The following is a 21,627-nucleotide window of genomic DNA, read 5'->3' on the forward strand; positions in this document are numbered from 1 at the left end:
CTTGCCAAGCCCTCTTTCCTTTCTGTGTATTTATGGAAAACAGAATCTTAATCCTTTCCACCTAACACATCAAAGAGGAGTTTCTACTGTTTGGTCTGAAGTTCTGCATCCAGAATTTGCTTGAAAGGGAGGAAATAAGGGTTGCTCAGAGTTCTGGATACTGGGTGAACCACTAAATTGAGCATGCAGCACAGGTGACACAGTGTGTACATCGAGGGTAGAAAGGCATTAAGAGCAACTTCTGAGGGTAAATAGAATCTCCTATTTCATGCCAGATTCCCTCATATCAAAACAAGGAGTCCAGCTGAAGTCTTTTGTATGAAGTCTTTATTTTTTTTTACCAGCCTAAGCAAAGAGATCACTCAGCATTTATTTAGCTTATGCACCAAAGAAAGAGCCTTTGAGGTACTCTGTACTCATGCTACACCATGAAACCTGGTTCCAAGTGAACCTGGAAGCTCACTTGTGGCCTCATGGTCAAAGTCACCAGGGTTAATTCAGGCTTTATTTGAATTTTTTTCAGGTATTTAAAGGCAGAAATGGAAAAGGACAGACTGAGTTGAGTTCTCCTGTGAAACCATTATTTGGCAGTCAGGGTTGCACAGCTGAGTAAAGAGAGAAGTGGTAAAGGGAAAAAAAGCAAACAAATGCTGAGCAATATATTCTGGCTTTTGCATTGTTTCCCTGCTTCTGGAGTAGGCAAATAATGTACCCAAGAAAGCATTTCTGCCACTGTTGATATGAGACTATGGATCTGTGTGGAATACTAGAAAATGCATAAATTCCTCACTAATTACATCTTAAAATAACTTTTAATATAATTTCTGATTTCACTTCATCATAGTAATGAGCTACAAACAACTGTCCTTTGACCCAGAGCTTACAGCCGCTGGCAATTCCCTTTCTACTTAGCACATCATGAAGTCTTTAGATGACAATTTTACAATATGACATGGTTAATAATTTGGTCTTTTAGAAGCAAATGAAATAGAGAATACTCATCTGGGGACTTAAAATTATCAGGATTATGCTGCCTATGAGGGGTTTAATGAAACAGGAACAGCTGCATCAAAGTCACTTTTCATTGCAGTATTTTATGATTAATATATTGAGTTCTTTTTGTTATCACTGTATTTTGCTTATAAAAATATTTTGCCAATATCAATAGGATTTAGACATTGGAATTACCTACTCAGTTACAGGGATAGACTTGCAAATGCTTTCACCTCTTCCAGCCTGGTCCTACGCGTTCACTGAACTGAATGAAATTCTCAGAACATAAGGAGTTTTAAAATTAATCTTGTGTTTTTTAAAGACAAACAAACAAACCAACAAACCACTACTGGAAACAACCTAAAGTTCTAAAATAAAGGTGCTAATGGCAGGCAAAAATTGAAGGTTTTTTTCACTTTCGTTCTGCACTTAATTTCTTTTCTCCGTCCTGTTATCTGAAAACCCATAAGTAACCCCTACCCTTGCAGAATCTCAGCAGATCACAGTGTTTCATGTTTTTACTTTCCCAATAAACAGTAGTCAGTTACCTCATCACTAAAAAGAATTTTGCTCTATAGGATCCAGCTACCTTCCAGCTAAGGCATGAACTGTGCCAATCTTTCTCTTTTTATGCCCACAAATTGTGCCTCCTGTAGCACACAGTAACACATCTTCTACAGGTGTGTGTGTGTGCTTCCTCTGAGTGCCAGCCCATAACGAAGCTGCAAGGGAACTCCACTGGAAAAATGAGACACAGAGTTAAATTGCCTTAAATTGAGAAGACATTGAACACTCCCGGAGGGAGCATACTCTCTACAGCTCACAGTCTAAATATCCATGGGCTGATTCCAACAGGATGAGGTTCAACAAGGTCAAGTGCCGGGTCCTTCACTTCGACCACAACCCCCTGCATTGCTACATGCTGGGGACAGAATGGCTGGAGAGCAACCAGACAGAAAGGGACCTGGGAGTTTGGATTGACAGGAGGCTGAACATGAGCCAGAGTGTGCCCAGGTGGCCAAGAAGGCCAATGGCATCCTGGCCTCAGGAACAGTGTGGCCAGAAGGATGAGGGAAGTGATTCTTCCCCTGTACTCAGTGCTGGTGAGGCCACATCTCGAATCCCTTATCCAGTTCTGGGCCCTTCAGTTCAGAAAGGATATTGAGGTGCTGGAGCAGGTCCAGAGAAGAGCAACCAGGCTGGCGAAGGGAATTGAGCACAAGTCCTGTGAGAAGAGGCTGAGGGAGCTGGGGTTGTTTAGCCTGGAGAAGAAGAGGCTCAAGGGAGACCTCATCACTCTCTACAACTACCTGAGAGGAGGTTGTAGCCAGGTGGGGGTTGCTCTCTTTTTCCAGGCAGCTCTCAGTAAGACAGGAGGGCATGGGCTTAAGCTCTGCCAGGGGAGGTTTAGGTTGGATATTAGGAAGAAATTCTTTACAGAGAGGATAATCAGGCATTGGAATGGGCTGCCCAGGGAAGTGGTGGATTCACCATCCCTGGAGGTTTTTAAGATGAGGTTGGATGTGGCACTGAGTGCCATGGTCTAGAAACCACAGTGGTTGTGGATCAAGGGTTGGACTTGATGATCTCAGAGGTCCTTTCCAACCCAGCTGATTCTATGATTCTATGATTCTATGAAGTGAAGCACAGGTGCTTCACTTGACTTATTTATGACTAGAGCATAAATAATAATAATAATAATGGCCAGTCTTCGCGAGCGAAGATCCGGGGAAGGTCTTTCCACCTTCCAGCCTGCGCATTGGATTTTTTAGGTGAGACACAGTGTGCGCGGAACTGAGCCCACCCTTTAATCCTAAGGTTCATCTGCCGGGGCCAAGCGAGCTTGGACGGTGGCAGCGAGGTCCTTAGGACGTAGGTGGGTTGCCTTTAAGGGCTAACGAGCCCCACCTGCCCGGGAGTGGCCCTGACCGGGAATCGAACCCGGGTCTTCGCGGTGATAGCGCCGCGCCCTTACCACTAGACCACCAGGGGCTCCTGAGCATAAATAAGTACTTAGCATTTACTTTACTAAAGCTTCTAGACTTTTAAGCCCATTTCTGAATTTAGAGGTATTAATTTAAAAATTAATTGGTTTATGAATAACATGTTTCATAGATTAAGACAAAAAGTTGCAGCAAGATAATATAAATTAATTAAGAAAATATATTGGAGCACTGGAGGACTGGAAATTGTTCTGTAGGAACTTTCTCCAAGTGGGTCTAAACTTCACAGCCAAAAGAAGGGAACATTTCTGCTGTTCTCTGTACCTTCTTTATCAGGTCCTTCATTTTGTATGATCCAGTTTAACTAACTGTAGCATCATGGTACCTATATCATATTATTCCTCCCAGTGAAATAGTCAAATGATTGTAATTAATCAAACAATTAAGTACTTTGTCAAACTGAGACTTAAACAGAGGAGCCAGAAAACAGCTGAAGGCAAAATAGTGCCTATGCATTTTAATCTTCTCTTTCTCCCCATGAATACTTCACAGGAAATAACAGGTTGTTTTGAAAAACCTGAATTTTAAGCACAGTTTGTCCCATAATCTGTATCACGCATTTGGCAGCCTATGTAACTTTGATAATGGAAAATAAATTATAGCACAGCAAATACCAAAATGTTAATTATGCTTTTCATTGGCTTCAGATAAATCCATATTTTGTAATGGATTTAGGCATTGAGAACTACAACCCAGAGGCTGAAATAACAGCTTGGTTCTTGCAGGACTTACAGATCATAGAAAGCATGTTATCGATGTGCCTTTAAAATGACCTTTTGATGGAAAGAGAAAGAATGAACTATAGAAGCTCAGTGAATACATACTGCACACTCAATGATAATTACTAGAGGAACTGGTCTGAGCAAGAATATATTAGCAGATAATGTTAATTATTTAAGAAAGAACAACAGAATAAATTTGCATGTAGATGTTATATATGGAAAGCAATGGCACTGAATTCTATGTAATACCATACCTGAAGAAATCACATTTCTTTTACGGACATGCAAAGCTGATGAACAAGAAGGTGACTTTCTACTGCAGATGCACTCCAGGCATTGATTCATTAACAATACAAGAATGAATAATAAATACTTGAAAAAAGCTGTGCTTCTCATATCTGTCTCTAATGATGATATAACTAAAAGTAAGTTGCAAATGGGAAGTCTTGTGTGAAATACAGTTCTTAAGTAAAATTAATAATATCTTCAGTGAACTGGCAAAAATTTTTTTTTTTTCTCAAAAAAAACCTCAGGGATTTGTAAAAAATGAACTCACAAGCATTAAAAACAAAAAGTGCTTTTTCTCATCTGTTGAATTCTATAAAGCAAGAAAGAAAGCATAAGGAACCTTTATGACTTGGAATATACCTGGTTTTAAAGGTAAATCATCTATGTAACTTGCTTCAAAATCAGTGGAGTCCTAGTTATTTCATGCTACATGCAGGACAACACAACTGTGAAAGGCGTTTCTACTTCACAGGAGTTTCTACTTCTCTGTGAGCCTGACCTCTGAGTGGTGAGCTGCTCCAAGGGCATTCTCTTAGTAGTAACTTCAATGCAGGGTAAAAACCTCCAAACTCTACAAAATAAAACCCCCCCCCCCTAATAATTTGTTCATCTTCACCTTCCTTTTAATTATCTTATTCCAGAAAGAAAATATTTCTATCTGAAACCAAAGCTACTTTTTTTCCTTCCCACTGAAACCACTCTCTTTCAGGGTGAGTATATATTTTTCTTACCCTTTAGAGGAACTCAGACTCTTTCAGCCATTGAATTTCCAGAGTGGGATACATTCCCTAGTCCTGTCCCAACTTCCTGTCAGCACAGAACCCCAAAATACACATTAACTTCCAAGGGAAAGAAATGGAAGTATGTGGCAAGAAAAGAGCTGTATGAAATGAGCAGTCCACCATGTGCCCAGGCAGAATGACTGGAGGACTAATGCCAGAATGGTCCTCTGTGACAGTGCCCAGTCATGAACGTGCATGACTATGGACACAAACATGTAGCTTCATCTTATTTGAGTGAATAGGACTTAGGCCTGCAGCAAGCATTTGGGTTAAAGTCTAACTCCTTGGTGGGCAGACTGTGTCTCACAAGTCAGGTAACAGTGAAATTACGTGAGCAGCACTGCACTTGATGTCTTCTTGTCTTCCTTGGGCCTCTAAACTTCTTGTGTTTAAGAATAAACAATATGTGTTTAAGGAAAAAACAATGAATAAGTGAATAAACAAACCCTTTTGATCCCTTGCTTTACTACCGGTCTGTCCCTGAGGGCTGTTCCTACCTGGAACACGAACTTTCTGCCAGTGAAGATGAACACACCTAAGTAGCTGTAGGCTTGCCAAGGGCTGGTGCACTGCTTTGTGATCTGTGTAGGAGGATCATGAAGCTTTGCTGGTAAAAAAACCTGTCATATGTAAGAACACAGCAGAGTACTTGAAGATGTGGTTTTGTAATTCTAAATTTCAGTCAGGATGGAAAATTCCCTGTTCCTTAATGCTTTTTAATTTTGTGAAACAAATTTGCATTAACTTATAGTTAATAATAATAAGAGAGTTTTATTTGGGATCATGGCTACTTTGCACATGTGTCACATATAATTAAATTATTCCCTACCTCAGTTATTAAGAACCAACTATTGCATTATTTATTTATTGTTTTAATGCATTCTAATAGGATACCTGTGAGATCAGGGAGAATGGTTGGTTTTCCTGAGTACAGAGAGGCTGAGGATCGCATGTACTGGAGTATTGATTTGAGATCTGTGGATCAATGTGACTTGCCCCAAAGATGAGGAAGGAAAGACAGCAAGGGAGCTGAGATTTCAGTTCCCCTCTTCTGGACTGTCTGCTCACGTTCCAGAACAGTGGTATTATAATGCTGGTCTCTTTTTTCTTCCTTTCTCCAATTGTGAATTTGCCTTTTTACATTTTTTTCCAACATCCCCCCATTTACACCCTTTCCCTGATCCCTCCTGTATCAGATTGTTAGTTCTGCTCTAATGCCATTCTAGGCACTGGGCTTCCATTGCCCTAAGGAGAGACACCTGGATCATATGCAGTTCTGGTGAACTTTAGTTATGTATAAAGATTCAGAACTAAAAGACTGCCTACATCTACAAAAAAAGCTGACCCAAATGTGTTGTACGAACAGTAAAAAAAAAAAAAAATCCCACCAAGCCCAACCAGATCCGATTATTAAGATCCCAAAATCTCAGGACATTTTCTGAGTATGAATTTAAGGACATGTAGTAGATTATTTTAGATTAGTGGATTAGATTACGCTTGTTCCACCCAAGGATAATCTGCTTCATAAATGATCTAATATAATATGGGTCATCGGTTTTAAATATCTTATTCCCTCAGTTTTGTATGGTGGCAGTTCCCAAGTCTTTCTATAACAAACATCTCTTGTAATCTTGGAGAATCCCAGGTTACTGTGCCTTGTATAGTTCAAAATAGTTGTTTTTTGAAATAATGACTTTTTCCACATTCATTTTTTTGTAACTCTGAGGCTTTCATCAAAAAGACCTATAACATCCACTGTTTGTGTAGGAATGGCATGCTGACATACAGACCTGAAAATTGTCTTGCTCTTGGCATGAAATCTGCTTTTTCAGATTTGTTGGAACATTTTCAACCATTCTTACCATAGAAGGGAAAATAATCCTTGAATGTGGTCTTACTATAGCTGGAGCATTAATGCACTGATTGTTTGAGATCAGTGAGAGAGATACACTTGACAGAAGTTTCTTTGGATTTCCTTCACCTTTATTTCCTCTGTTTCAAACTCATGTTTTCCTTTCTTTTCCATCACTGTAAGAAATACAGTGGAGATTTTAGTACAGACTACAGTCTGGAAAACATACAAGTATGGCTGTTTTGTTTTACAAAAAAATATCTTTTTCATTCCACGGATGAAGCAAAGAAAAAGTTAGTATTGTTTTTGGAGAATGTAAAAGGGAAAACATGAATTTCTTCCAAAGACTGGGAGTATTGATAGACTTTACTTTCTGCCAACAGATAACTGGAGTCTTTATTGCCTGTTACAGATTTGTCTAGCTGTTCTGAAACTAAAAAGAAATTAGCTTTTAATTTCACACACATATTTGAATGAATATGAAAATGAAATGAGTAAACTTGTTTTGCTAAGTGTCCTCATTTTGATAGTTTTTCCACCTGCTGTAGTACTACTAAAACATGAAGCAAACTTTATAATGAGAACATTAAATTTTCAGTCCAAGTACTAATTTTAAGCATCTTCCAATTTTAATGCAGCTGTAAGCTGACAATGAAGTTCAAGCTAAGCTCTAATGTTACTAGCTTAGCAAAAATGATAATTTTCTTTGCAACAACAATTAATGGTAGATTCAAAAGTATTGTCAGAAATAAAAAAAATTGAGCCAATTTGGCTCAGGTACATTTGTACCGACTTGATGATTCCAGTGAGTTTGCCTGTAAATGGAGTTTCAACAAAAGTCCTATTTTATTTTGAAAGAAAATTGCATCTTATTGTGTAACTGCTCTGAACTGATAGAGTAGATGATCTTCTCCTTGTGACAAAGAACCATGACCACTTAGTAACAACCAAAGATAAGAACAAAAAAGCAGTATTGGGAGCATATTACAGGAAGATAACTGTTGATAATGTGTTTTTGCTGGCACAGAGCAAGTCTTTAACAGTAGATAGTTATGATTGTAAATAGGTAGATAAAACTCCAATTCCAGGTATGCTGTGCTGGCTGCAGTGGACACCTACTGCATGATACAGCTGGCCAACATGAATTTTTGATTTTGTTACACGTCTATCCCTCATTTCTGTTCTTAAAATACAGAGTGCTGATGACAACAAAAAGAGATGGATTCACAAGCAGCTATAAGAATGCAAACGGTTTTCAAAGCAGCAGAGAGAAAAGGAGGGCTATTTTAGGAATAAAGATATGAGAGGTGGCATGTATTCCCTATGCAACAAAAAAACCCTGGTATGGACAAAAAAGTAAGGAGTTACAACTAAATTTCAAAGATATGCAAAGTCACAAGAGTGTATAGGTAAAAGTTCAGTCAAATGTTCAATGCAGTTGTACATCTTCACTTTCTTCTCATAATGTTTACTTCTCCCCAAGTTTCCACTTTCCAAAAAATTAAAAAATTCCAAGCCCATCCTGGAGAATGCAGAGGGAAAATTGACAAAGCCTATATTGTAATTACCTTTCCCAGATTAATTTCATAGGCTTTGCAAAAACTGAGTGAGCATTTTCAGTCTGGTCAGAACATTTACTCTGTCCAAATTCCATCCCTCTGAGCAGCTCTTGTTGCAGATTCTGGTTTCACAGATTCCCTCTTCTATTGAGAAAGGAAATGGAAGGATAATGAAAAGTTCATAGGAGTAGACTGATAGGGAAGGAAGGAAAGCTTTGTAATCCTACAATATTAAATGTTTTTATTATTGCACTCTTTGCTACAATTTTGCCACAGAGAAAGTGCATTTTAAAGAAGAGAGAATTGAGTTCTACAGTACCAAACAGTATATTGCAAAATGCCGTATATTTGCATCTCATAAGGTCTGATGGAATAAACCTTGAAAGTGAAAGTCATCTAACTGCTTAGTATTTTTTGTTGTTCTCTACTGTTCCTTGTTGCTTGCTCATGTTCAGTATTTGTGTTTGAATAAAGTGTTTTTCACAATCCAGAATTTCTCGTGCTTTGTTCCTGTTTCTGTTAGTACTTAAATTTATGTCCAAAATTTCATCTATTATTTTGTACTGCAGATGTGAACTGCACTCACAACAGGCCATCTTCATTAAAGCATCCCTGGGTTGTAGGACACTTTCAATAAATTCCTCTTACTTTCAATAAAGGAATAATCACATACTCAACCAAATTCCATGTAAAGACAGCTGCTTGCTCATTGAATGGTCTCCAGCAGCAACACAGGCACTAAAGGGCTGGATTGGTGTTGGATGGGATTCAGTAGCAGCTGTGGGGTGAAAAGAGAATGACCCACAGGTAATGCAGCTTTCTCTGCAGAACCAAAGGAGCACAGAAAATGCTCTCCGTGCTCCAACCTTCTCCCTGTTCAAGTGCATGGTGCAAATTCTCTAACAAATGGGCATCTGCAAAAGGTGTTGTCAAGGGACATTGTCAGAAGGGCAGCAGCCTGCTTTCTGCTTGCAGGAAAGAAACCTGCGTGGTGACTGTCTTCCTGCACATGGATTAGAACCGTTGTGCTGAATGGCCATAAAGGTGAGCAACCAGATGAAAAATGTTCTCTAGCCAATGCAAATCTGAAGAATTTCAGTATATATCAAAGGAACTATTTAATTTATTTCAGTTTCATTCAAATATTGAAAACACTGTAACATAGTCTTCTGCAATAAGGCTTTGTAAATTAGTGTGCTTGTTAATAAAAATTGAGCATATGACTTAGTCATCAACAATATAGAATGATGTAGAAACATGGTTTTTGTATTAAACATCTTTTCATTATTGGTTTCTCCATATACGTAGAAAAAGGAACCTCCCAAATCAGGGGTCAGTATAAATGCAAAATCTTCATTTTCTTAATCAAAAAAATAACCCAAACCCACCATTTTTGCACGATGTTTTCTCTCCTCAAAACCATAGCAATGCATAATTCATTACCACATTTTTAAACCAAGACAATGATAGCAATCATGACCAGTCTGATCAGTGAAGCTATAAAGACACAGATGAATATTTCCAAGAGGGCATATTCAACCCATGTGACACTGCAATTGCCCCCCTCAGTGATGAACAACAGCAAAACCTTGTGCTTACAGTAAAAATATCCAGCATTTGTAAAATAACATTTAAATGTTCAATCATCAATATTTTTCAAGTTTAGTGTTTACATCACTGCTTGAAATTAACTTTTGTTTCTCATGAAACTGTAATTAAAACTTACATTTACAGAAAACAGCAAAGGTGGTAGGTATTTGTAATAAAATTGTGATAAATGTTAGGAAATAACCACCATCACAGTTTGAATGTAAACCAAAATCACATACATTCCTTTGGCCTTTGTAAGAAACACTGGGAGGAGGGAAGTAGCACTACTTTATTCTATAATGCCACAGCACCCAGCATACAGCCCTGATCAGTCCTGAAATATCTTCTGCACTAGCTATAAGAAATTTATTCCTCCTGTGTACTGATGTCCCTTTGTTCCTGTGCCTGTGTTAGGGATGTCTCCTGTGCAAGCCAAGCCTGAAGGCTGAATTTACAGGGTGTCTGTACCAATGAAAAAAATCTAGATATAATGTCCCAATATCTTTGCCAACCTACCTTACCAACTTTCCTTATAACCAGTGCTTTATTTATTATGAAGTTACATAAGTGAATGTTGTATTGGTAAAAATTACAAAGGGAAGTAAGAGTTTGCTTGCTGAATCACCTATAGCACTGTTCTCCCTTTGACATTTTGACCATTACTACTATCTTTAAGAGCAGTTGAAAAGTACATGAAGTAAATTTAAAAAAAATACAACAAATTATTTCCAGTCACTACAGACCTGAATTATTTTTAAAGTGTTGGTTGACTGATGGAAATTTCTGTACTCTCCCGAGTGATCCAGAAATAAATCAACTAAACAACCCCATTTTGTCTTTTTCTTCTTTTTTATATTTAGGACACCATATCAAAGGGTTTATTTCAGTACCATGGAGTCACTTTGACATTGGAGACACTGGTGTTCAGATGCTGATCATTCAATAGTTTATTCCAGTTCATAAAAGTGTGAGTAACAGGGAGTTTCCTCCACAGATTTCCCCCTCATATATCCTCTGACAAAGCCTGAATGTTTTCCAGAATGGCAATATGAAACTTGGTGTCCTCAGCTTTCACAAATTTCACAAAATCTGTGGCAAACTGCCTTTGGTCTGTCACATTTAGAGTCTCACTCTCAGGCTTGCTGACATTTACATGGAGGCTGGCAGCTTTGAAGCGGCGTGCCTGGAGGAGAAGGATCCCTGTAACATCAGTGGTAAATGGAGTCAGGGCAAAAGTCCAGCCTGACTTTCAAAGGCTGTTCCAGTGATTTGAAGGCTGATCCTGGTGGGCCTCAAAGCAGGACACAGACAGCTCCTCTTGCCCAGGGTGTTTTTGAGCACACGGCAGGAACATGGCAACCCATGTGCGCTTCCATCCCTCGGGGTGTCACTCACCCGTTCCCCACGTCCACCATCACCCTGTGCCCTGGAACCTGCTGCTTCTCCCCGCCCCAACCCAGGGTGGGCAGACTCAGAAGGGAGTTTATCCTGAGGGCCAAAGAAAGGAGTTGCCCCCTAAATTGTTGCAGTGGGTCAGTAGCACAGTGTCCCCGTTTATTTGGACGAGGGTGAGGATGTTGTTGTGGCAGCCTCCTGCCTCACCAGCTTCTCATCCCGGACCAGAGCAGACACCCCTCGGACAAGCTGGCTGAGCTTTCCAGCAGGACACTGGCACAGTTGGCGGAAAATAGGGAACAGCTTCTCTGGCTTGCACAGCTCCTGCCTGGTGCACACTCCGGGTCTGTGAATTGTCCAAGGGGTGGGAGACGGCAGGTGAGCGCAGGCCATCAGGGCCGCTTTGAGCTCGAAGGAAGAGGCACAAGATGGCGGAGCAGCAGTGGCTGGAAGGGGCCTGGAAGGGGCCTGCGCTGGGCACCCGCAGTTTGTGACATCAGCAGAGCGGCACCGGGACAACACCGGCGGGATGGGGGACCAAACATTCTGTACAGTTCCGAGAGGGCACCGTGGGATGAGGAGCCCACTGTGAACCGGAGCGAGGTTCTGGCAACGCCACTGCAGTGAAGGCACTGGAGCAGGCGATGCACAGCCAGCATGGATGAGAACAGATATCCTTTTGCTGCTCCACCTCCTCCTCCTCTCCCTGTCCTGTGACAGCTGCTGGTGTGACACCCGCCACATGCCTCTCTTCCCCCCAGGCCTGGATCCAGCCTGGGCACACATGGGATCCCCAGCTGGGTGTCAGGGAGGGCCGGGGCCAGTTTGATGGTGGCTGGGTGGGCGCAGTGCTGGGCACACTCACCTTGAGGCTTCTTGGCACTCCCCACCATTCCCTTTAGCCTCTCTCACATTTCCCTCCTCTCACTGCACCCCTTTCTTCACCCTGGCCACCCCTTGATTTCCTTCACATGCTGCCTTTGGCCCTTCTTGTCACTGCCCTCGGAGTCTTTGGGAACAGAGCAAAAGTCTCTCCTTGCACACCTCAGAGCCTGCTGCATTCCCAGAGATCAGAAGTCAAGAATGCTCTAGACTATGAGAAAACCAAAGTGCAATCTTCTTAGGTTTAGCAAAACTAAACTTCTCCCCCTCTTTCTCCTGTTAAAAGGCAATGTTGTTGGCCAGGAGTTTCCTTAACCTCATCTCTCCTACGTGGTTTTGGTCTCTCATTCAGAATGATTTCAAGACTGGGGATATTGATTTAGAGGGCTGCATGAGGCTGCTTGAAAAAATGCAAATACCTTTTGATGAGGCACATGTAACACATATTTTCAAGGTAAGGTATATGTAGATCAAGTTTAGAAGTTCAGTTACATAAGTGTCTTACATTCAGCTGACTTTACATTTATTTTTTTTTAGAAGTGTATTACATGCTAGTACAGTGTGCAAAATCAGCAAATAAGTTTTGTTTCTGTGTGAAGTAGACAACAAAGGGCTTGCCTTAGAATCCAACTCATTGAGAAAATTTAAAATATTCTGGTTTCATCTGATCCAGCTTCTTCTGTGATCAAGTTCAGGAGCCCAGGTGTCTGTCTGTCTGAATCTAGACAGAGCCATTAGAGCAACTTCCTTAAAATCTTTTTGCCAGCAGGACAACATGGAGTTGTCTGAGCCACTCAGGCTTCAGACCAAGACAGATGAAGCACCCATTAATTCAGTTCTTCACTATACCTCTTCTCTAGGATTTAAGAGGTGTGCCTGAAGAGATAGGAATTGCACTCTAACCCCCAGGGAAAGTATTGGGCCTAGATATATGGAACTGTTTAAGAGATTTCCATCAAGTTACATGATATAGCTAGAAATTTTACTTACTAATGAGTTAATTTAGTGTAGGAAAGAAAACTCCCAACAAGTGGATGTTGTCCCAGTGAGCAAACAGTGCAAAATTGAGGGCCTTGGGACATCCTGGGTTTACATGCTCTTCAGGTCCTTTCTAGCAATGACTCAAAAGCTGTGTGATTTTTCTTTTTACCTCATTTCCACCCCCAAAAATAACTGTCTGGTAAAGCTCTTTTCCTAAGGGAATGAAACCAAGTGGCTATATATATATATATATGTATATGTGTGTGGGGGTGTGTATGTGTGTGGAGGTGTGTGTGATTCTTTTGAGAATTTTGTAACCAACTGGCTAATTCTGCCCCAGTTTGGCAGAAGAGAATTAACTATGGCGAGTCAGAAGCTTCTAGGTCATGTCATGCTGACAGGCAGACAGGCAGAGGGAAGGCATTATGATTTCCTCTCTCTGTCGTGTTCCTCTCTCATTGTTCTCTGCCTTGTCAAGCCAAGGTAAAACCAGCAGCTTGAGCTCAATGCTTGCTAAAGAGGCTTCCTGTGGTTTTGGAACTTGCACTGCACTGAGAGAATTGCCAACCTTGAGAATCTCATGAGAACTTAAAAGTATTTCTCAGTTTCCTCGATTTTCCATCTACTTTGCTTTCTGACAGAAATTTGAGAGAGACGGTCAGCTGTGGGTAGAGAAGAGAGTAATTATTTGAGGAAGTGACCTGCAAAGAACAAGTCTGATCTAGTTGTATTTAACATATTATACTCAATAGCCTGATCTAGTTATTTGTAGCAGTACTGACAGGTATTCTTCACTATTTGAGAGAGATTTAAGTGTATTCAGTAGCTTGGGAGTCCAAATATTTCATCAGCATAATAATATGTAAAAATACAAAGGAACCTTGAATGGAATCTTACTGATATTTTTTTAAGTAACTACACATCAACAGTTAATCAAATGGTTATACATAAACCCCACATTTTATAGAAAACATAGTTTGTAAAGAATAATCTGCTTTTTTTTCTTGTCTGTTCTCTTTGAGTTTATTTTACTGTAATGTTCCTTTGAGCAATATCAGAATTACGAACATTAAGATTTTTAAGGAATAATACATTTTCAAATAATTCCTCTCAAGACTCTTTGTCTAGATACTTCTTCTTCTGAATTGCAAAGATTTGATGTGCATTAATAAAAAGAAGAATAATAAAAATCTCCCAAGAAGAAATTTGTAACTATCTTTTTATAGCAACATGATTTTTATAACTTTAATTTGAAAAGCTCTCCTGTGGAGTATTATTGCCTGTATTTCATGAAGAGGCAAGTGAGATAGAAACTTTAATTTTTTGCCCAGCTTCTCTTCATGCCAGTGCCTAAGTGAACATCTCCCAAGTCCTGATAGACTCTTTATTTCCAAAATAAGTTGGTATTTCTTTTCCTCTTTAACAGTTATGAACAAATTTGCAGTTTTCTTAAAGATCTTAAAAATCAGGTTGAAGATATCAACCTTAGGTAGGGAATTTCTCAGTGATTGTGAAATATGTATAATTAGCATTTGTATTGAAATATTTTCTTGCTGGTGATTTCTGCTAAAAATTATCATTGTTTTTCTCTTTCACAAACTCAAAGCAAATACTGAAGTACTAATTTATAAGATTTTTCACTAGAACTCCTCAAGAAATTTACTTTAGTACCAGTTTCCGTTAGCTATGTGTTCTGACCCTACTGTTGTACTTATTTAGAAGTACAGTAGGAACTCCGTAGGAGCTGATAATGTTATCATTAAACTTTTAAGTTTGATGGTATAGCTTCAAAACTAATCTAACTTAGCAATAATCAAAAGTCTTGATTAAAGTCTTGATCAAAGCCAGAGCTCAAGTAAGTAATTTCCTGTTTATGGAAATTTTGGGGAAGTAAGTGACATGTTTTAGATGCTGAAATTTAGCCTCTTTGGTAACCTCACTTTGAGGAGCCAACAATTAAGAATTTTTATCAGCTTACAGTGATAATTATTGAGGCAATGAATTGCCATTTATTTGTAATTCTTGTGAGTATTTTTGTCATCAAATTTCTCTTACTTTGGCAACTTTTAAGAATAATGTAAGCTAAAGCATTAGATGCATTTATATTTGGTATGTGCAATTACTTGAGTCAAAAATTTTAAAGGAAAACCAGAATCATTAAATCTGAGAGAAGTGTTCAAGGCAGAAATGGTAAAAAAGTATTCCGCTCAAATTCTTTTACCCTTTTAATTTTTCTGGTGACTTTTATACTGAAACATTGAAATTAATTACTATGCTAACATTTTGTAAGCTCTATAAAAACAAGCTTACAATTTAAGAATTCTGAAAGTGTGGATAATTAATCTAAGTTAAACATTCTGGCTTGTTAAGAATAGAACATGATATCATAGGTTATTATAAAATACCTTGTCTTCAAAGTTTAATAGTGTTTCTTATGTGGTGTTTTGAAAGACTTGGATCTCATGGTAATTTGGTCATCCTTATTTCATTTTTAAATTAACTGGTTACTGTGTTTTGTATGCAAATTTAATGGACAGTATTCACAATATGGTCTAAAGTGCTGTTGGAGAGGTATTATATTAAATATATTTTCCACTTGATAACTTTCATGCTGCAAATTTATTTTAATGCACATCATTTTAGAGACTTTGCATAATGTGCTTTAATACTGCATACACATTAAATATAAATTTATTGTAATTATTTAGATGCTAATTATGTCACACAGTCCATTTAAAGCTGTATAAAATATTTTAGCACACAAAGTCAAATCTAAAATTTGAGGAATATGATCTGATAACACACTGTTGCCTGAGGATTCTTCTTTGGTTCTCTCTCTTATGATCAGTTATAATTAAGTGCCTTATGTGTCTCTTTGTATCATTTCGTATCTTTGTATTGACTGTTTTTTGTGATGGATTTTTTGGTTGCTTTTTTCCCCAGAAAACAGTTGACAAACATTCGGGACAGAGAATTAGCATGGAAGACTTCAAGGCAATTTATCGAGCTATTGTGCACAGATCTGAATTCCAGGAACTATTCCGGGCTTACTCGCCAGACGGCAAAATTCTACCTGACAGCCAGCTCATTAAATTTCTTGTGAAAGAACAATTCCACACTGAAGCCACTGAAACAACTGCCTTTGAACTTATTTCGAAGTATGAACCCATTGATGAAGGTATGCCTGGTCCAAGTGTTTGATATTTCTTATTTACAGAGCTTCTGTCAATGACTGGGGTTTGCAAGAACCTCATATGTTTATTTGAAAGCAATGCCTTTTTGTATGTTTATTATTTCTTTCTGTTTTTTAATTTATTTTCATGGTGTTATCCTTTCTCTGCTCTCTTCTTTTTTTCTGTCATTTATTTCTCTTTTTCACTTGTCCTTCCATGTATTCTGTTCTTCAGCTCAGTGATGGTCATTACAGAACACTTTTAATTTGTTTCTCTTATGGTTCTTATCTGCCATGTTACTTGTCTGCTCATTGTACTGTCTTCACTCCCTTGAGTCATTTACTGATAATGCAGGGCCACAGGCAAGACTTGTCCCCTTGACTTACTTGCAGAATAAGCCCCATGTAAGATCCTTGTGACCAGCCTTTCTGAATCATGAGAATTCTGAGATGAGGAGAGGTTTATGAATCTGTAAGGTGTATCCTTCAGCTGTTGAAAGCTGCCTCAAGTTGTGGTGTAACATTTCTGCTGAGTTTCACTCAACATAACTTGAGGCAAAATCTCCAACTAAGCTATGAGAAGGACCTAAATGCATTTTATTGCAAGCTGTTACTTTGTTCAGTGGAATATGAATTTCAGGTGTTTAATTTTTCAGTTTCCTTGGTTCCCAGTCTTTGAAAATGGGTGGATTTGATAACTGGTTATAAAAAATAAACCCAAGGAGAAAGTATTTCTTTTGGGATAATAACCCTGACGTATCTAGGCTGATGCTGTGGTAGAAGAAGAAAATGGATCACTCTTTCAATGAGTTACTTGAAGAGACACTTACTGTCCAGTAACAGCTACACATGATGCGATTCCTTATGCCTTTACTCCCTAAGGTTGCCTTTCAAATCAGACTATATTTTATTGAATATATTCTACTCTTTCTGAGGACTTTTATGTTTACTAAATAGTTGTATAAATTATAAGTTTAAAAGTTTCCTTTTTGTGTGTGTTATCTGTTTTGATGGGAAAACTAAAAGCTATAACAGAGTTAAACAATGAAAAATCTTTAGTCCATTAGAAAACACATTTCTAAATACCAACTGGGTTTCCGCAGGTTTAATTTCATGTCTGGTTTAAATTTCAGATGCTGAGCCAAATTCTTGTTTGTTTCTTCATCTGTGATAAAATTATTTGTCTTGTAATTGGAAATAATCTTGCTAAATGAAATAATAGCTGTATTGTTCAATGCTCTTTTGAGGGAACTAAAACTCCCACTCAAACATATTTACTGGAAAGTTCCAGTTATGATTGATGTGATAAATGATTCATGTGGTGTTGTGATAGACCATTTTGTGTAACTGTCGTTCTGAATTTGGTACAGAATATCCTTCATCAGGATGATCTGTTGGACTCATCTGCTGTCCTTGTCCTGTGTATTGCAGAAAGGGAAAAGGGCAGATTTTGACACTTGATTGACTGGTCTGCTAATAGTAATAACCATTATCTGATAAACTTGATAGCACTTGTATGTCAAGATTAAGATGAAAACAGTGACTAGATTTTATATGCAGCTTTGATAAGTCCATCTATAACATTTAATACATCCCCAACTTTTGTGCAGAGAGAGAAGACTTTCCAGTGCTATTGAGCCAAATAGCTCTGAATTAACTCTCTGAGGGTACTGTAGCTGGTTCAGGAATAGTGTGGAATACATTAGACTTCCCTTTTTATTGTACAATTTAAGTGTCTAATGGCAAAATGCTGCATTAAGAGATTTATTTTTTTTTTGGTACGTGCTAAAAGCTTGCATTTTGGCAGAGAGAATAATTTTCGTGGAATTGATCACAAAATATGAATATGTGATTCACACCTGACAATTGTGTCTTACTAACATCCAAATGTCAGTTTTATTTCACACAAATATTTCATTATCTCTCCATTTTATTATTAATTTTGAATAGAAGTCTTGAGTCATTAAATGAGGTTCAAGAAAACATGTCAGCTAAATGCACCTTCTTTTAAAAGCTTGGTATGTATCTCTTTTCTAAAAAAAATTTGCTCATTATTCAGTATTTACATGGATAGGGTTTGAGGCACACTGAAGATAAGAAGGTGCATCCCACTATTATTTACAGTGTAGTGCCATTCAAAGACTCTGCTCCTGTCTCTCTATTTTCCTGCTAAGCAGTACAAAAACAGGGCAAAAATACAATCCTGTCTTGAAAAACTTGCTTACTTTGTAAATAACAATACAAGCATCTGCCAGATGAAGAGTTTGAGTAATCCAGAAAGTATTTATGAATTAAAAAAAATTTTTCAGTTTATTCCTAGGATATACAGTCTTTTAAATTTTGTCGGATTGTGGTTTTTTTTGTTTGTTTGTTTTGGTGTGTTGTTTGTTTGGTTTGATTTGGTTTTTGTTGTTGATTGTTTGGGGTTTTTGTTGTTGATTGTTTGGGGTTTTTGTTTGTTTGGTTTTTTTGTGTGTGTGTGCATGAGTGTGTGAAAGACAGAGCAAGATGGAAAAGCATTCATTTGTAGGAGAGAAAATTTGATCCCATTGGCCATTGCAAAACAAAAATTTCAACAAAATCTCAACTAAGACAATGCCTGCCTCTGGATTTATGAGACACAAGAATTCAGATGTGTGAAAGAGTGTGTAAATATCCAGTCTCAGGAAAAGCTTTCAACAGAAGAAGACAATTACGGGATATGAGCCCTTAGAAAACTCCACTGCAGCTCAGATATTTATTCTAGTATGCACCAGTTATAATTGTGGGCCAAGTAACATATACATTTAATTACTAAGTTAGCTATTGGGAATCAAAGAACACATACATACATTACAAACGTGGAAAACACCTTTCTCTCCATTTCCTAGTCTCAAATTGAGTTCAGAGTCTTCTCATCCCCACTATACTTTCAAAATAGTTCCAAGATAAATTAGAAAGCAGAATGTAATAATGTCTAAAAATAATGTATCGTGTAATCCAAGTCTTTCAAATACTTAGGCTATACCTATAATTCCTCTCTGATATGACAGTATTTGCATATGTGGCAGAGCTGGAGTTTACCTTAACAGGAGGAATAAAGAAACCCACTTTTTAAAATTAGATTTGGAAAAAAAATTAATAAAATATATTCCAGACTATCCAAAAGAGGAAAGCAAAAAAAAAAAAAGCACTGAACTTTGTAAACAAAAAGGGGCGACAAGAGGAAAAAATATTTTCTTGGCTTCTCTTTTTCTTTCTACACCAAACGGATATGTGTACACACTAACTACTGCTAAAGGATGATAATGGAGATAAAGACTGATGTTCCTCTCAGGAGGAAATGTGTGGCCCTGATGAAAGTATCTTTTCATTGCAGAATAGTTATGGAGATGAAGGAGGAAATGTCTGTAAATGGTCAGAAAATAGTATGACTCTGCTAATCCTTAGAACTTAAAAAGCACACCCTTCCACTTCTAACTAGTTTTGGTACCTTCATCAGACAAAGATAGGACAGAGCTCTTATTTTATGGAATGGTATGTCATTTATGTACACGTGAAGGTCTTTTGCATGTCTCAGTTCACAGAGCTGCCCATGCTGCCAGAACGGAACTGGGCCCATGGGAGTCTCGTGAGGTTTAACGAGTTCAAGGTGCTGTACCTGGGTGGGGAGAATCCCCAGTATCAATACAGGCAGGAGGGTGAACAGATCAAGAGCAGCCCTGGCAAGAAGAACTTGGGGGTGCTGGCGAATGAGAGGCTGGGTGTGAGCCAGCGATGTGCACTCACAGTCCAGAAAGCCAAATGTGTCCTGGGCTGCATCCTGAGCAGTGTGGGCAGCAGGTGAGGGAGGTGATTCTGCCCCTCTGCTCTGCTCTGGTGAGACCCCACCTGCAGAGCTGCCTCCAGCCCTGGGGTCCCCAGCATGGGAAGGACATGGACTTGATGGAGTGAGTTCAGAGGAGGCCACCAAGTTGGTCAGAGGGGTGGGGCACCTCTGCCATAGGGAAGGGCTGAGAGAACTGGGTTTGTTCAGCCTGGAGGAGAGAAGGCTTTGCAATGCAATGACCTAATTGCAGCCTTCCAGTACCTGGAGGGAGCCCACAGGAAAGATGGAGATGGACTTCTTATAGGGGTGTGCAGTGATAGGACTGTGAGGAATGGCTTCAAACTGAAAGAGAGTAGGTTTAGATTAGGTATCAGGAAGAAATTCATTACTGGGAGGGTGGTGAGGCACTGGAGCAGGTTGCCCAGAGAAGTTGTGGATGCCCTGTCCCTGGAAATGTTCAAGACCAGGCTGGATGGGGCTCTAAATAACCTAGTCTAGTGAAAGGTGTCCATGCCCACAGCAGAGGGGGATGGAACGAGATGATCTTTAAGGTCCCTTCCAACCCAAGTGATTCTATGATTCTGTGAATTGTTAGTGCAAAACCACTCTCTCCTGCTTGCAGGCAGGTCTGATCAATTCCCAACTTTGTAGTTCTCCAGTAACGTGGTGACTTCAGTTGGGTGCAGTTCAGTGACAGCAACTACAGATCCCTGAGAAAATTAAATATAAGCCAGTATAATGTAAGGGCCTGTAATGAGCTGTGTACAAATACAAAGATTTTTATTCCTTTGATTAGAAACGTGAGCTGAGTGTTTTACTGAAGTCAAAGATCTTTTATTTTGGGGGGTTTATGGTCATGAGCTTATTTATCTACATATAATTTCTCTTCTGGAGAATGTTATAGTTAACTTTTGTTAATGACAGGAACAGCCAGGAAAGCTTCCTAAATAATTCAGAAAATAAGCAAAACTTTGGAAAGTTAGTATTTTTCAGTAATTTAAAAGATAAATGCAGGACAATAAAAAAGGAAGAATTGATAGTAAATAAAAGTAAGAATTATTAGTAAATAGCCAACCCCCTCACACATGCACAAAGTGACCAGCTTGATGTTTAGTCACAGAGATAAATATATAGACCATGAAAAATAAATGAAAACTAGGTATCATTGATGAGAAGCCTTCACTTCTAAGAAATTAAGTCTACAATTCATGTAATTCATTATAGAGAAAGCATCCACATTGAATGGATTCTGTTTTGAGCAACACGTAAAAAAATTCAATCGGCTTTTTAAAGACCCAGAAAGTAGAAAGTTAAACCAGTTCCTATAAGCATTGAACAACATAAGGTGTGCATGAGGACAAATCAAAGTCAGGATACCAAATAAGATACAATTATCAAGAGTCAACAGAGTAGCCATGTCATTCTGCAAATATATTAGTTAAAAGAAGACCAGAGAAATTCCTGATGCACTACCTAAGTCCAATCCAATAATATTATTGGCCTAATATTATTAATTAGACCATTGCAAGTTTTCTACTTCAAAAACCTGTGTAATTTAGAAATAATTATTTTCTATAAATTCCCATTCAGGTGTAAAACT

The 21,627-nt window shown here is 38.6% G+C and overlaps 2 protein-coding genes across 3 annotated transcripts in view; one reads left to right on the plus strand and one right to left on the minus strand.

Moving 5' to 3' along the window:
* Positions 1 to 10,672: 10,672 nt before the first annotated feature.
* Positions 10,673 to 11,577, minus strand: CAPZA3 (capping actin protein of muscle Z-line subunit alpha 3). Its single transcript, XM_050324849.1, is given in 4 exon segments — positions 10,673 to 11,132; positions 11,134 to 11,228; positions 11,261 to 11,376; positions 11,379 to 11,577. Coding segments are annotated over 4 exon segments (870 nt in total).
* A 264-nt stretch (positions 11,578 to 11,841) lies between these two features.
* PLCZ1 (phospholipase C zeta 1) overlaps positions 11,842 to 21,627 on the plus strand; it is a 44,327-nt gene continuing 34,541 nt past the window's right edge. Inside the window, exons 1-3 of one of the 2 annotated variants that reach the window (XM_050324524.1) lie at positions 11,842 to 11,855; positions 12,397 to 12,520; positions 15,991 to 16,225. In XM_050324524.1, the coding sequence (XP_050180481.1) occupies positions 11,842 to 11,855; positions 12,397 to 12,520; positions 15,991 to 16,225 (373 nt within the window). Of the gene's footprint in view, positions 11,856 to 11,968; positions 12,008 to 12,352; positions 12,521 to 15,990; positions 16,226 to 21,627 lie in introns of those variants that run through there. The other variant, XM_050324523.1, reaches the window with a different exon arrangement.

Source organism: Myiozetetes cayanensis, unplaced genomic scaffold (assembly GCF_022539395.1).
Source record: "Myiozetetes cayanensis isolate MyiCay16 unplaced genomic scaffold, myiCay2020 scf3, whole genome shotgun sequence".
NCBI classification, from domain to species: Eukaryota; Metazoa; Chordata; class Aves; order Passeriformes; family Tyrannidae; genus Myiozetetes; species Myiozetetes cayanensis.